At 38.2% G+C, this 15460-nt stretch overlaps 1 protein-coding gene across 9 annotated transcripts in view; it reads left to right on the top strand.

Moving 5' to 3' along the window:
* Socs5 (suppressor of cytokine signaling 5) overlaps positions 1 to 15256 on the top strand; it is a 41233-nt gene extending 25977 nt beyond the window's left edge. For 8 of the 9 annotated variants that reach the window (XM_070025528.1, XM_070025531.1, XM_070025534.1 and 5 more), the window contains one exon: positions 10041 to 15256. In XM_070025528.1, coding sequence (XP_069881629.1) covers positions 10053 to 11663 — 1611 coding nt within the window. In that variant the 5' untranslated portion in view covers positions 10041 to 10052 and the 3' untranslated portion in view covers positions 11664 to 15256. Of the gene's footprint in view, positions 1 to 9035; positions 9177 to 10040 lie in introns of all 9 variants that reach the window. The other variant, XM_070025530.1, reaches the window with a different exon arrangement.
* Positions 15257 to 15460: the final 204 nt, after the last annotated feature.

A 15460-nucleotide genomic window follows, 5' to 3' on the forward strand; every position in this document is an offset into this window, starting at 1 on the left:
ATTGGAAATGGAATCTCACAGACATTTCTACCTGGCTGCTTTGAACCACAGTCTTCTAGGTCTCAGCTTCCTGAATAGATAGGATTACAGGTATGAACCACCAGTGCCCAGTAGGTGTTAATAACTATTATGATTGGTTGAGGCATTGTGTTGAACCATTTTAGTTACTCTAACAAAACACTTGAGATCGTTAGTTTAAAAGAGGGAAATGTTCAGGCTGGGAAGATGGCTCAGTGGTAGAGTGCTTGCCTTGCATGCATGAGGCCCTGGGTTCGATTCCTCAGCACCACATAAGCAAAAATAAAAAAGCCAGAAGTGGCGCTGTGACTCAAGTGTTAGAGCGCTAGCCTTGAGTTGAAGAGCTGAGGGACAGCGCCCAGGCCCAGAGTTCAGGCCCCACAACTGGACCCAAAAAATAAATAAATAAATAAAAGAGGAAAATTTTCATTCAGTTTTAGTGAATAGGTCTTAGTGAATACCAGTTGCCCCCCTTGATTTGGGCCTTATGGCAGCATGTCAAAATGAGAGCATGTGGCAGTACAACCTGTTTACCTCCAGGGACCAGAGAAAGAAACCGGACAGAGTCCCCCACAGTCTCTTTGAGGGCATGCTTCCAATACTTTAAAATTTCTTACTAGGTCTCACCTCCCTAAGGTTTGTTTCTTCAACCTTCCAAAGCACCAGCCTAAGAAACAGATTTTTTTTTTACATGTGGGCTTTTGTGGGACATTTGAGATCCCAAACATAGCAGAGAGTCATCTGAGATCTGAAGATTGTGGTTCGAAGCCAACCTGGGCAGGAAAGTTCATGAAATTCTTATCTCCAATTATAACCACCAAAAAGCCAGAAGTAGAGCTGTGGCTCAGGTTGTAGAGCACTAGCATTGAGCAAAAATGCACCCAGGCCTTGAGTTCAAGCCACAGGACGGACAAAAAAAAAGAAGGAAGGAAGAGACGGGAGGGAGAGAAAGAAAGGAAAGGAAAGGAAGGAAGGAAGGAGAGAAAGAAAGAATAACAGATATGTAAAATAGGTTTAGTTTGGTAGAGGTAGGTAAAAGGTCCCAGTGGGAGAGAAGTAGGTCAAAAGGAAGAGGTTATGAATTTGAAAAAAGTTACACACATGTATGAAAATACAACAATGAAACCTGTTGAAATCCCTGGTATAGAGCCTTGAACTAAGTTCCTCAAGTTCTCTCCTTTATTGCTCAAGGCAGCTACTCTCCAGTCTAGCTTTTTGCTAGTTAGTTGGGGTCTCATAGACTTTTTTTGCCTTGGTGGCTTCAAACCACAATCCACGAGTTCTCAGCTTCCTGAGTAGCTAAGATTACAAGCATGAGGCACCAACCAGGTTTGGCTTTGTCTCAAGGGGGAAAAGAGGATAAGTAGAAGTGACAGTGGGTACTCTATCTGCATGTATGGAAGCCCCTTTGTAAAACTATGTATGCAATAAAAATAGAAAAAAAATTAAGTTTCCTCAGTCTCCCATCTATTGATAAACACATACTTAACATTCACTTTTGAGCCTTAATTTGTAAAAAAATTTAGAAAGTTCTAAAATATGTTATGTACTATGTACTTTTCAAGGTTTTTACATTTTAATTAGCATACAGAAAAATGTACTATTTGGCATATAAGTCTATATGTTTGTTTTGTTTTTGTTTTTGTTTTTGTCGGTCGTGGGGCTTGAACTCTGGGCCTGGGCGCTGTCCCTCAGCTCTTCAGCTCAAGGCGAGCACTCTACCACTTGAGCTACAGCGCCACTTCCGGTTTTCTGGTGGTTTATTGGAGATAGGAGTCTCACGGTCTCTCCTGCCCAGGCTGGCTTTGAACCGCGATCCTCAGATCTCAGCCTCCTGAGTAGCTAGGATTACAGGCGTGAGCCACCAGCGCCCGGCAAGTCTATATGTTTTAACTAATATATGAATCCATCTTATTCCACATATTCCACCACAGGCCGAATACAGACCCATACTGTTACCCCAAAATACTACCTGGTTGTACCTTTTTTAACCATATTCATATACCCTGGCTATCTCCCTATACTGTGAAACTACTGATGTCTTCTCAGTGGAAGTAGTGTTTGTTACCTTTTGAGATTGGCTATTTTCACTCCCCATAATGCCTTTGAAGTTCTTTTCAGTTACTGAACACGTCAGTGGTTGTTTTATTGCTCAGTAATATTCTATTGTGTGGCTGCACTACATTTTGTATATTCTCCACCTGTTGAAGGACACATGTTATTTCCTGTTGGGAGTGATTATGAATAGTATTTGTGTACAGGGTTTTGTATCAATATAAGTTTTTATTTCTCTAGGATAGATACCAAGGTAGTGATTGTTTAATCATATGGTTAATGTATGTTTAACTTCATAAGAAATTACCAAACTTTTCAGAAATGACATTTTTGCATGCCTTCCAGTGATGTAGAAGAGTTCAAATTGTTACCTTAGCCAGAATTTTTATTTTTGTGTGTTTTTTTTGCATATATCTGTGATGGAAAACAATGTTGAACATACTTTCATCTAGTTAGTTGCATGAATGCTTTCTTTTTGATGAATAAACTCTCTGTTCAAGTCTTTCTGCTCATTTTAAAACTGGGTTTCATTTTTTTTACTGTTGAGTTTTGAGAGTTCTTATATAATCAGAATACAAATCCAGTGCTGGATGTATCATTTGCAAGTTTCTCCTAGTCTGTAGTTTGCTCCTTTATTTTCTTCAAGTTTTATGGGTTTACAGTCTGTGATGTATTTTGAGTTCATTTTTGTTCAAAGTGTCAAGTTCAGGTTGAGTTTCACATTGTTACATATGAAAGGCAATTATAATACCATTTTTTGAAAGACTAATCTCTTGAATGGTTTTTGTACCTATGTTAAAAATCAGTTGACCATATTTGCATATGTCCTTCCTCAGTTCTTCTGTTTTCATGAATTTATGTGTCTGTCCTTCTTGCAGTACCATGCTGTCTTATTGTAGCTTTTTAGTATCAAGTACTAAATTCTTTTAAGTTTTGTTTTAGTCTAGGTTTTTGTTTTGTTTTGTTTTTGCTTTGCAGTTTTAGAATCAGTTTACATCTACCAAAAAAACATGAAAGATGGGGGTTGATTAGAATCATGTTAAATTAATAGGTCAAATTAGAAAAATAGTCTGTACTGTGCTGAGTCAAGCCTTGACTATGACATTTCTTATTGAATTCACTGTAGGCAAGTCTAAGTGTAAATAGCTAAAATTATATTTCCTTTTTTATATCAAGCAAATGGGATTTGCATGGTGGTTATGTTGTACCCTAGTATAACAAGTGCATTGAAACAAATTTAGGTTTTGAAAACCAAGATGATAACAGAACTGATCATGTTGGAGCTTTTTCTTCTTCTGGGAGCTGGGTTAGCTGCATACCACTGGAGTAGCCTGGAGGAGATTGGAAGCCTCTACTGAAAGATAGCAGTTGAACTGAGACTTGAGAAATGTAGTCTTTTGCCAAGGGTAGTTTTAAGTAAGTTAGGCATTCCAGACAGAACAGCACGTGGAAAAGCATGTCAAAGTAAGTCTGCATAAGTTCAGTCTTAAATCAGTTCACATTTGGAAAGAAAATTTCCATTAAAATTTAATGTTTAGGCAAGAATCAAATTAACAGTGACACAATATGCTAATTGAAATAATTTACATTTTTACCCCTCCAAGATTATATAAAGAATTGTATTTTCTAATACTGATTTATATGGTACTTTCTGATGACGGTGTGGAACAACTGGGTCCTGGGAATCTAGTGAGGTTAGGAGGAACAAGGCTTAAGATTATATTAAAAGCTGTAGGTGTTGGGCTGGAAGGTGGCTCAGTAGTAGAGCGCTTGCCTTGCATGCATGAGGCCCTCGGTTCGATGCCTCAGCACCACATAAGCAAAAAAAAAAAAAGCTGGAAGTGGCGCTGTGGCTCAAGTGGTAGAGTGGTAGAGTGCTAGCCTTGAGCTGAAGAGCTGAGGGACAGCGCCCAGGCTCAGAGTTCAGGCCCTACGACCAGACCCAAAAAAAAAAAAAAAAAAAAGCTGTAGGTGTTTACTGCAATTTTGTCCTTTGTGTTCATTAATAATATAGTTTCATTTCTTGATTTTGAGGACTTGGGCTATGCTATGTAGTGATGGATTACTTATATCCATTTTGACAATAGCTAGTTTCCCTATTAGCTTTAGTCTTATAATATCAAAAAATGGTGTAATAAATCATTATTAGAGAAGTTTTTAATATCAGTCTTTGGGAAATAATACATGTAGTCCCTTTCTCCTTCCTTCCTTTGTTGAGACAAAAACTCAGTTTTCCTGCTTCAGCTTCCCAGGTGTTGGGATTATAACTATGCACCATGTCCAGCTTCATTGTTTTTAAATAATAAAGAATAACCTGAGGGGATAGTAAGGTGGCTCAGTGGTAGAGTGCTTGCTTTGCATGCCTGAGGCCCTGGGTTCGATTCCTCAGTACCACATAAGCAAAAAAAAAAAAAAGCCAGAAGTGGCGCTGTGGCTCAAGTGGTAGAGTGCTAGCCTTGAGCTGAAGAGCTGAGGGACAGCGCCCAGGCCCAGAGTTCAGGCCCCACGACCGGACCCAAAAAAAAGAATAACCTGTGTAGGAGATGGAAAATATCAGCTGAAATTCAATGTTTAAAGAGAGAAAAAAGAGCAAAACTATAATCCTTCAAACAAGAAAATTATTCTTAGACACAAATGATCTGAGTAACAAGTCTAAATTTGGAAAGCCAAATATTCTATCCTTTAAAAATGGTTTTCTGGCAGTGTTCATTTGCAAGCATTTTGCTTTTATAGAGTAGGGTACCAGTAACATTCATATGGTTTGAGATACCAGAGGCACACCAAAACCAGTAAAAAATAGAGTATCAGGTTAAAACATAAAACAACCTCTACAATTTTCAGCTGGTAAACTCCAATATCCCACACTATATTTTGGGTATGATCAGCATTTAATAGTAATAGTATTTTTACTCATGTTTAAGAAGAATTAAAAATAGTGGAAACATTGCAGCTAAAAATTTACAAAAATTACATGATTGTTGAAGAAAAAAAAAGAATACTGCTACAAAAAAATTGAAGCTTCTAATAACTTTTAATAGTACTTTTTTAAATATTTGTATGACTCTTTGATGAGGATCACATTAGTACTGTTCAGCTTCTTGTTACTTAGGACAGCCACTTGTGACAAGGCACCATAGGTATGGCTATATCATAAAATGAAATCTATTTTCAGTTAGTGGTCATACTTAAACCATAATTGACAGACATTAGTTTACTTTAGAGGGCAGATGTTCTAATCCTTTAATCAAAACGTTACCAAATTATACATATTTAACATACTTATCTCCCTTACCTCTCAGACGTCATAATCCTTTCTTCATGACAAATAGCTTCAGCATTTACTAAAATAGTATCTTTTATGTCATAGAAATGTTTTTTTTTCCTCTCTCTACTCCCCAGTCCTCACAACCTCTTAATCCATACTGCTTTGTTTTCTGACTAGAATGTACATAGAACCGTCTGTGAAGTTATATATCGTTATTTATAAGACCAAATTCAAGAATAAAGTTATTCTTCTTAGAATGGCGTGTAAGACCCTTGAGAATATCTCTTCTAGCCTTTTAAGTTACTCTTTCTTCAATGGAACCTCCAGTTCTTAGAACCCCTCCCCACTTTTTGATAGTGAGGCCTTTTAATGAGTCTGTGCCTTTGTAATGTCTGTGCCTGAAATGCTCTGCTCCATGATGTCATCAAGGAAGTAATTTCCAATTTAGGGCTTCAGAATCTCTTGAGTTTGACATTTGTCCTCCTGGCCCAAAATTGAGGTAGCATTATTTGAAGCAGGAAGATACAGGAAGAAAAAGGGGGAAAAAAACCAAAACAACAACAGCAAAAAGTCTTGGGCTTAGGGCCAGGCCAATTGTCTCTTAGAAAAATGTTCCCAAAGCTCCCACTTGTAGATCTGCTTCATCTCATTGGCAGATATTGTTCAGGGCCTTGTACAAGGAAGAGTGAGAAACAGACTGTTTATTGGGATAGCTCTGTACCATCTAATGACAATAATGTAAAAGAGAGGAAAAAGTAGGTATAGGATTCAGCGCAGTCTGCCACAGTTTATCAACAAGAGATAAGTTGCTTGGTGCTTCATATTCTTAAAGCGCTAATTAAAATCCCACTTAGGTTGTATTCTGATTTGTTTGCCTTCTTTGCTGGATTGTAGACTTCTTAGACTGAGTATGTTTCTCAATCTCCAATATCTTACATAAAGTAAATATATTTAGGAAAAGTACAGCCAAATATAATGGACAGAAGAAAGAGAAAAGTCCGGGCTGGGAAGGTGGCTCAGTGGTAGAGCGCTTGCCTTGCATGCATGAGGCCCTGGGTTCAATTCCTCAGCACCACATAAGAAAAAAGAAAAAAGCCGGAAGTGGCACTGTGACTCAAGTGGTAGAGCGCTAGCCTTGAGCTGAAGAGCTGAGGGACAGTACCCAGGCCCAGAGTTCAGGCCCCACAACCGGACCCAAAAAAAAAAAACAGAAAGAAAGAGAAAAGTCCTAGGGTGTTAGAAACCTCCTGAGTACCCTCTTGAGTCTCTGTTCCTCCTTGCAATAGACAACTATTATCCGGAGTTGTTTTTTTTGGGGGGGGGGGTGGGGTAGGCAAGGGAGGAGGTCAGTCATGGGGCATAAATTCAGGGCCTGGGCACTGTCCTTGAGCTCTTTTGGCTCAAGGCTAGCACTCTACCACTTTGGGCCACAGTACCACTTCCAGTTTTCTGGTGGTTTATTCCTGCCCCAGCTGGTTTTGAACTGCAATCCTCAGATCAGGATTACTGGCATGAGCCATCAGTGCCCAGCTGAGTTGCTTTTTATATTGTATTCTACATGTGTTTTGTGTGTATATAAACTGTATTTTGGGGTTTGCTTATTTGAAAGGCAAGTTTATAATACCTTTCTGTAGGCATGTTTTTTGAGATTCATGTATATTGATGTAAATAGCTATAGTTTATCATTTTTCTATGAAGTATTCCATGAGTGTATACCAGTGGGCTAATAGATATCTTTATGATAGCTGCAACTACATTTCAAAATTAGATTTAAGCCCAACTTGGCAGTACTGTTCTATCTCTTGTTTCCAACTTGTGAAATATGATACTCTCCTAACATTCCCAGTAATCAATTCTAAAGTCTTGACTTACAAATATCTCATACTCATCTCTGTTTTCACCTTCCTAATCCAGCTCTTATTTGAACTTCTACAGGAGTCTTCATTCAGTTCATTATCATTCTTGCTTTTTTGTCATGGACTAAGGGCCGATCTCTGCAGCTTTATCTTGATACTCTTACCCTTAGTCACTAGGCCATATTGACCTCAGCCATTGTTTATGCCCTGTTTTGAAGCATTTGCAAATGCTGTTCTCGCTGCCTAATTCTCTCACTATCCTGATTCATTCCTACACACCGTTCAGAATAAAATTTTGAAATAGCACCTCCCCAGAAGATTCCTTGTTCAACCAGCCCCTAAGTGCTAGGTCATATCTTTCTGTTGACACTGCTTTACACTTGAATTAAATGATTGTGGACAAAAGCCTTTATGTGATAAAATCTGGACCAGTTTTTGGTAAGCCTAATAAAGCAAGAAAACCATAAAACCTGTGAATATTTTACTCTTAACTTTAAGAATATAAATGTACTGTTTATTGGTCAATCTTTTCATTAAGGAGCCAACATCTCTTCTTTGAGACCAGGCCAACTACTTAGAGACTCATATTGTCTGTCTTGCAAAAACTACCCCTTTAGTAGATCATGTAAGATTCCAGTTCAGATTTTTTTAGGCAAAAGAAAATTCTACTTCTTTTTGTCAGTATTGAAGTTTGAACTCAGGGCCTTGTTCTTTTTTTTTTTTTTTTTTAAATTCTTACTGTGATTAAGTGATTATATAATTTCCCAGATTTCACAGTATTGTGGAATAGTGATGCTTAGTTAGGTCACAAACACATTCTAACTTTCATGGGACAAATTGTCTATCATGGTCTATAACATGAGTTCTATGAGCTTTGAAAGTACAGTTATTTCTTCTACATTGGGTGATATGTACATTTCTTTTGTTTTGCATAGCATTAGCTGTTCCCTCTTTCCCACTCATTCCTTCCCTCCCATCGCTGCCATTGAGTTGCTTAGTTCATTTTGATCAATGTCCAGCGCAGCTGAGGGTCCTGCTGTTGTATTTTTTCCCTCATTCCCTCCAGTTCTGTGTCCTCCTCCTGGTTTCCCTCTGGTGTGCACATATATACCAAATATGTGATCAGCAGCATGGGGTTATTTAGTAGTGATTTGACCAGATGAGTGGAAGTCCTTTGTTTCGTAAGCCTTGTTAACTATGTTGTATCACCTTACATTTTGGATTTAACATCCACTTATCAAGGAGACCATGTGCCATTTGTCTCTTTGCTCTTGGCTTACCTCGCTCAACATGGTTTCTTCTGTCTCCATCCATTTTCCTGCAAATGCCATTATTTTGTCCTTTCTAATGGCTGCATAATGTACCATTGTGCATAGATAACACAATTTTTTGATCCATTCATCTGTGGTAGGACATCTTGGTTGTTTCCATATCCTGGCTATTGTGAACAGTGCTGCAGTAAACATGGAGGTGCATGTGTCCTTGTATACTGATTCCTGTTGTTCAGGATAGATGCCTAGAAGTGGTATGGCTGGGTAGGGCCTTGTTCTTGCTAGGAAGGAATTATACCTCTTGAGCCATGCCCACAGCTGCTTGAGTTAATTTTACGAATGGCTAAGCATGTATAAATGTGAAAGTTTATAATCGATTTTAATTCTAGAACTAGGGCAATTGAAATTTAATAATTGTTTTCATTCCTGTGTAACTTTATATAAAACGATGAGGTAATAGAAAAACAAAAGAATCTCAAGTAGGGCATTGTAAATACCAAGATAGTTGAAATAACTTGATTCTTAGGTGAACTATTCTGTGAATCACTGTTACTAATTTCTGTTTTCTAGTATTACAGCTGCCCACATAACATCCCCAAGGAGTGTGAAAGCGCAGTGCCTTTTTTTGCATTAGACTACTATGTCACCATACAATCTGCTAACAGTCCCTAGATTAGGAAGATGTATCTGTGGAACTAACTAAACTAAGGGGTCAGTATTAGAAACTGTCTTCTGTGTACTGACAAGTTCGTATGTTTTCTGTATATCCTGCTGTTCATGTAACTTGCAAAGATAGTGTTTTTTTAATATATATTTTTATTGTGAAAATACTGTACAGAGGGGTTACAATTACATGGGTAAGATAGTGAGCACATTTCTTATCAAGCATTGTAGCCTCCTGCTTTGTTTCTCCTTCCCATCCCTTTGTATCCTCCCCCCCACCCCCCCACCAAAGTTGTAAAGTTCGTTTTTCTACATAACGACTTGTACATCTCATTGTTGCAATGGGTCCTCCTGTATCCCTGTTTTCACAATTTGTTTTTTCCCATCCCCTCCACTTATGCCAACATCATATATAATGAAAGCAGGGGTTATACCATGGGGGAGGGACATACAAGGCAACAAAGACATAAAAGATAGTATGTTTTAAGTTCAGCTATATTTTCTTTAACAGTCATTTTTCAGGGATAGTTTGATCATAAGAAAAATACCTTACAGAACAAAAATTATTTTAGATATATGGAGAATAAAGCTAGACTTTTGGACTTCTTGAATATGGCTCTTCTAGTGTCTGGAATAATATACCATTTATTATCATATAAAACTGTACTAGACTAGAAGAGACTTGTTCCTTAAGATCACCTGAGCTCTGAGTGAGTAATGGTCAGTGCCATTGAAGGGCCAGCTATCTTACTGCCACCAAACACAATGCCTCACCACCTTAATTAGCAGGCAAAGTGAGATAAATTCTTGACCATATTACTGGAATTCCCAGTGAAAAGGGCGCTTCCTTTGGTAGCTTCACATGTCACTTTGATTAATTCATTTTCCCCCCATTTTCTTTTTTGTCTTTAGATCTTATAATCAATGGATAAAGTGGGGAAAATGTGGAATAACTTCAAGTACAGGTGTCAGAATCTCTTTGGTCATGAAGGAGGAAGCCGTAGTGAAAGTATGGACATGAACTCCAACAGATGTTTGTCTGTCAAAGAGAAAAACATGAGTCTGGGAGACTCATCTCCTCAACAACAAAGCAGTCCCTTAAGAGAAAATGTGGCCTTACAACTGGGATTAAGCCCTTCAAAGAATTCTTCGAGGAGAAACCAAAATTGTGCTGCAGAAATCCCTCAAATTGTTGAAATAAGCATTGAGAAGGACAGTGACTCAGGTGTTGTCCCAGGAACAAGGCTTTCTCGAAGAGATTCCTACTCTCGACATGCCCCATGGGGTGGGAAGAAAAAACATTCCTGTTCCACAAAGACCCAAAGTTCATTAGATACTGATAAAAAGTTTGGTAGAACTCGAAGTGGACTTCAAAGGCGAGAGAGGCGCTATGGAGTAAGCTCTGTGCATGATATGGACAGTGTTTCCAGTAGAGCCCTGGGCAGCCGCTCGCTGAGACAGAGGTTACAGGACACTGTGGGCCTGTGTTTCCCCATGAGGACTTACAGCAAGCACTCAAAGCCACTCTTCTCCAACAAAAGGAAAATACATCTTTCTGAATTAATGCTAGAGAAATGCCCTTTCCCTGCTGGCTCAGATTTAGCCCAAAAATGGCATTTGATTAAACAGCATACAGCTCCAGTGAGCCCACATTCAACATTTTTTGATACATTTGATCCATCGTTGGTTTCAACAGAAGATGAAGAAGACAGACTTCGAGAGAGAAGAAGGCTTAGTATTGAAGAAGGGGTAGACCCTCCTCCTAATGCACAAATACATACATTTGAAGCTACTGCACAGGTAAATCCATTATATAAATTGGGACCAAAGTTAGCTCCTGGAATGACAGAAATAAGTGGGGACAACACTGCAGTTCCACAAGGCAATTGTGACTCAGAAGAGGACACGACCACCCTGTGTCTGCAGTCCTGGAGGCAGAAGCAGCGCCAGGTGTCTGGAGACAGCCATGCCCACATGAGCAGACAGGGAGCATGGAAAGTCCATACGCAGATTGATTACATACACTGCCTTGTGCCGGATCTGCTTCAGATCACAGGGAATCCCTGTTACTGGGGAGTGATGGACCGTTACGAAGCAGAAGCCCTTCTTGAAGGGAAACCTGAAGGCACGTTTTTGCTCAGGGACTCTGCGCAAGAGGACTACCTCTTCTCTGTGAGCTTCCGCCGCTACAACAGATCACTGCATGCCAGAATTGAACAGTGGAATCACAACTTCAGTTTTGATGCCCACGACCCATGTGTATTTCACTCCTCCACTGTAACAGGACTTCTAGAACATTATAAGGATCCCAGTTCTTGCATGTTTTTTGAACCGTTGCTAACTATATCACTGAATAGGACTTTTCCTTTCAGCCTGCAGTATATCTGCCGTGCGGTAATCTGCAGGTGCACCACATATGATGGAATTGATGGGCTTCCTCTGCCATCAATGTTACAGGATTTCCTAAAAGAGTATCATTATAAGCAAAAAGTTAGAGTTCGCTGGTTAGAACGAGAGCCAATCAAGGCAAAGTAAATTCTTCTGACCCCAAGGGGCATTAACTGGGTCTGCTTTTATGTGTACTAGACAGTATACCTATAGGAAGCACAGTGTCAGTGCTAGGATTTTCACACAGGACGTAAGCTTCATGAGTAGCCTCTGTCAGCTGTGAACTGCTTGACACAGACAGTGGTGCCTATTGCAAACAGCAGGATAAAGCTAGTGTCAGTGAGGCTATGAAAACATTTGTCAGTTTAGCTAGCAGTTTGGTTTTTAGTGGCTATAGTAACTGAACAAGGCAACTCTGGGGCATTTGCTATGAAGAGTTCTATTTCTTACTGAAGAACAAATTATTGGATGAGTATTTCAACAGTGTGACTAATGTTTTAAATTATTTTTTCTAAGCATTTTTCTATAACCTTCCAAAGTAGTGATGTTTGTAGTTACCAGAAATCAAGCTTTGAAAGTCCAAAAACAAGCAAACAAGCAAACAAATAAGTAGACTGCCTCCCTTTCAGGAAAAAACAAAACAAAACAAAACAAAACAATTTTCTGGCCACAAGGGCATAGTGCAGTTCACTTAAGTGTGGATGTAGTTTATAGTTAGTTTCCTTTTCTCTTCTGCAAAAGGTACTGTTAAGTAGACCAGGTTTTCTAAATAGTTGTTCTTAAAATTTCAGATTTAGAAAGATAGTAGTAGAATTTTATTTAAAGGTCCTTGGTATTTTTTAAATAAGGCTTCAACTTAAAATAGGCATTTGGAATAGCTGCTGCAATTGGAGAGAGAGAGAGAGAGAGAGAGAGAGAGAGAGAGAGAGAGAGTGTGTGTGTGTGTGTGTGTGTGTGTGTGTGTGTGTGTGTGTGTGTGTGTGTGTGTGTGTGTGTGTGTGTGTGTGTGTGTGTTAATATGAGGTCTAAATGTTGTTTCATTAAAGTTGGGTCTTTTCCTATGTCCATAACAAGGTTGTAAACTATGAAGAAAATGAGACTAGAAGATGCCCATACAGTCAGACAATAGTAACTACAATGATTGTTGCTGTTGAGATTATTGCTAAACTATAATTAATAATTTGGATGGCAGTATTTATCTCTTTGTTGTAAGCTCTCATAGCTGAATTGCGTAAGTATAATTTATAGAACTTCAGTGCAGTTCATTCTTAATGGAAAATCTGAAACCTAAATTGCAGATTTAAAGGTACTATACAACCATTGTATTTGTAAATAACTTTACTTAGCACTTTTTGTCATTTAGAATAGTATATAATACAACTTGAGTGAGTGCTTTGGGAAGTGTTACCAGGTTCTAGTGTTTGCTTCATAGTATTGAACTGACTTCAGTTCTGTCCTAGACACTTTGCACTACAGTAGCCAAATCCATTCTTGTCTTTTTGTTTATGTGTTCTGTGCTGCTGGTGAGTGCTTTTTAGTTTCCATACCAGCTGCTACAGAAGGTTATTTTATATTCCTATGGCTATTGCCAAGGCTACAAAAAAGAAAAGCTATATTTGTATGCAACACTAATCCTTTGACTGCTAATGTATGTTTCTGCTTGCTGTGCCTTGTTATGGCTGCTTCTTTGTGCTAATAAAGTATGTTTGGTGTTCTTGTATATCTGCTGTTTTATACATTTGCATCAGTTTTCTCTTACACATAGAATGGTTTGGGTTTCTAAAGTTAACATTACCCGACAACCTATTCTCTAGTTAATGCAGATTCATGTACAGTCTAATACTGACTTACCAGAATAAGCTAACTAAAATTAATGCTCTACATCTTTCTAATCCTAATCTGTAGTTACTGAAATTATCATGTAAGTTTAGGTAACAACAGATAATTCACAGAGAAATGAAAAACTTACTGATTTCTCTGCCTCTAAGTGAAAGATTGAAACTGTCAGTGACATTATTTTAGTAAATGAATATTTAAAGCATACAACTACATCAGAAACAGGTTAAGTGAAGTCTGGTGAACTAGTTATACATCGGCACTATTTATTGGTTTGGGGACCATTTTAACGGATAATAAATGCCCAAAATAAAGAATTTTAACCAAAGACTCGTCCATTTTAATACAAAATGGGGATTAAAGGGACTTGGACTTACTGTTTTTTTCTAATAGAAGTCCCTGAAGAACATATACCAAAGTATTTGAGAACTTCACCCAAACCTACTTTAAAATGTTATGTGCAATTAAGTTGTTAGACATAATTATATTGTGTATTGTTAGGTCTGTTTTCTTGAGCTTATAATGTATCTGGAAAATAAACCTCTTGAGGAAAAAAAAATCCCTACTGATTATTGAAGGACTATATATGCAAACAAGATGGTGTTGTAAAGAGGTAACTTGAAACTCCAAGAAAGCACTTGATGTTTTTATATGCTTGTAGCAAATTGATGTTCTAACTGTAGTTTTATAGAAAGTATTGATGCTTATATGTTTTTCAGAATTTTCATATGTTAAAGCAAATTGTTTTGAATGTGTAACTATTTGAGTTTATGTAAGCATGTATACACTGTGCTAAAAGTCATTATGTTTCAGTTTGTGTATAATATTAATATGCAACTTTAGGTTTAAATTTTTTTCTTAAAACATTAGTGGCTTACATTTTAAAAAGAAAATCACCAGCATGAAAGTGCACATAAGTCTATATTCACTGTGTCTTTTTCTGAATCCATTGTAGTCTGTCAACTAAATTTGTGTCTTTTTGGTCCTTTTGAAGCGCGTTTTACTACAAACCAGGAAAATCATTAGAGAGTATGGCAAGTCTTCATAGTGAAATAATTAGCTCAAAGAAGGATTGCTTTGATTCATATCTTCATTCTTTCTCTTTTACCTATATATACACACCCACACATCTGTCCTTCTTTGTCCAACTCTCCCCCCCTTTCTTCTACCTGTCTTTGCATTATATGTATACATATATAATGTGTACATTTATGTATGCATATGACATTTATTCATGTTTATGACAACAATATTCAGACATCTGGTTTAAAGTCATATAGAAGCCTTATTCTATCTAAAGAATATTCCTAAGTGAATCTAATTTATCTTCTCCTAAAGATTACTTAGTCTTATCTGTTCTGCAGTCACTTAACTGAGACAATTCATCAGCATTTGCCTCACACATTTTTCTTACAGTAAAAGACAAGAAACAGGTTGCTTTAAATATATTGAGTTATGATTAAATGTATATTTCTTAGACAAAAAAAAAACAAGGCTGAATTACTATTCACAAAACAATCTGTGTTCACCTGGTCTTTTAGAAGGGTTACACAAGACTGGTTTTTCTGTGGGGTTTTTGGTTTTTTTGTTTTTTGTTTTTTGGGTTTTTTTTTGTCAGTTGTGGGGCTTGAACTCGGCCTGGGTGTTGTCCCTCAGCTCTTCAGCTCAAGGCTAGCACTCTACCACTTGAGCCACAGTGCCACTTCCAAGACTGGTTGTTTGTTTGGTTTCGGGTTTTAGGTCAGGAGTTGGGGGGCTTGAACTCTGGGCCTGGGTGCTGCCCTTCAGCTTTTCAGCTCAAGGCTAGTGTTCTACCACTTCAGCCACAGTACCACTTCTGGTTTTCTGGTGGTTTTATTGGAGATAAGAGTCTTCTGGACAAGTTCCGTTTTTACAAAATCCCAAGTTTATGAACTTTATTTGACATTTCGATCTGGTTGCTACTATTTTTGGGGGGGGGGGGGGGTCCGGTCATGGGGCCTGGGCACTGTCCCTCAGCTCTTCAGCTCAAGGCTAGCGCTCTACCACTTGAGCCATAGCGCCACTTCCAGCTTTTTTCTTTTTGCTTATGTGGTGCTGGGGAATCGAACCCAGGGCTGCTCAGGCAT

Source organism: Dipodomys merriami, unplaced genomic scaffold (genome assembly GCF_024711535.1).
Source record: "Dipodomys merriami isolate MVZ:Mamm:240054 unplaced genomic scaffold, mDipMer1.0.p SCAF_17, whole genome shotgun sequence".
NCBI classification, from domain to species: Eukaryota; Metazoa; Chordata; class Mammalia; order Rodentia; family Heteromyidae; genus Dipodomys; species Dipodomys merriami.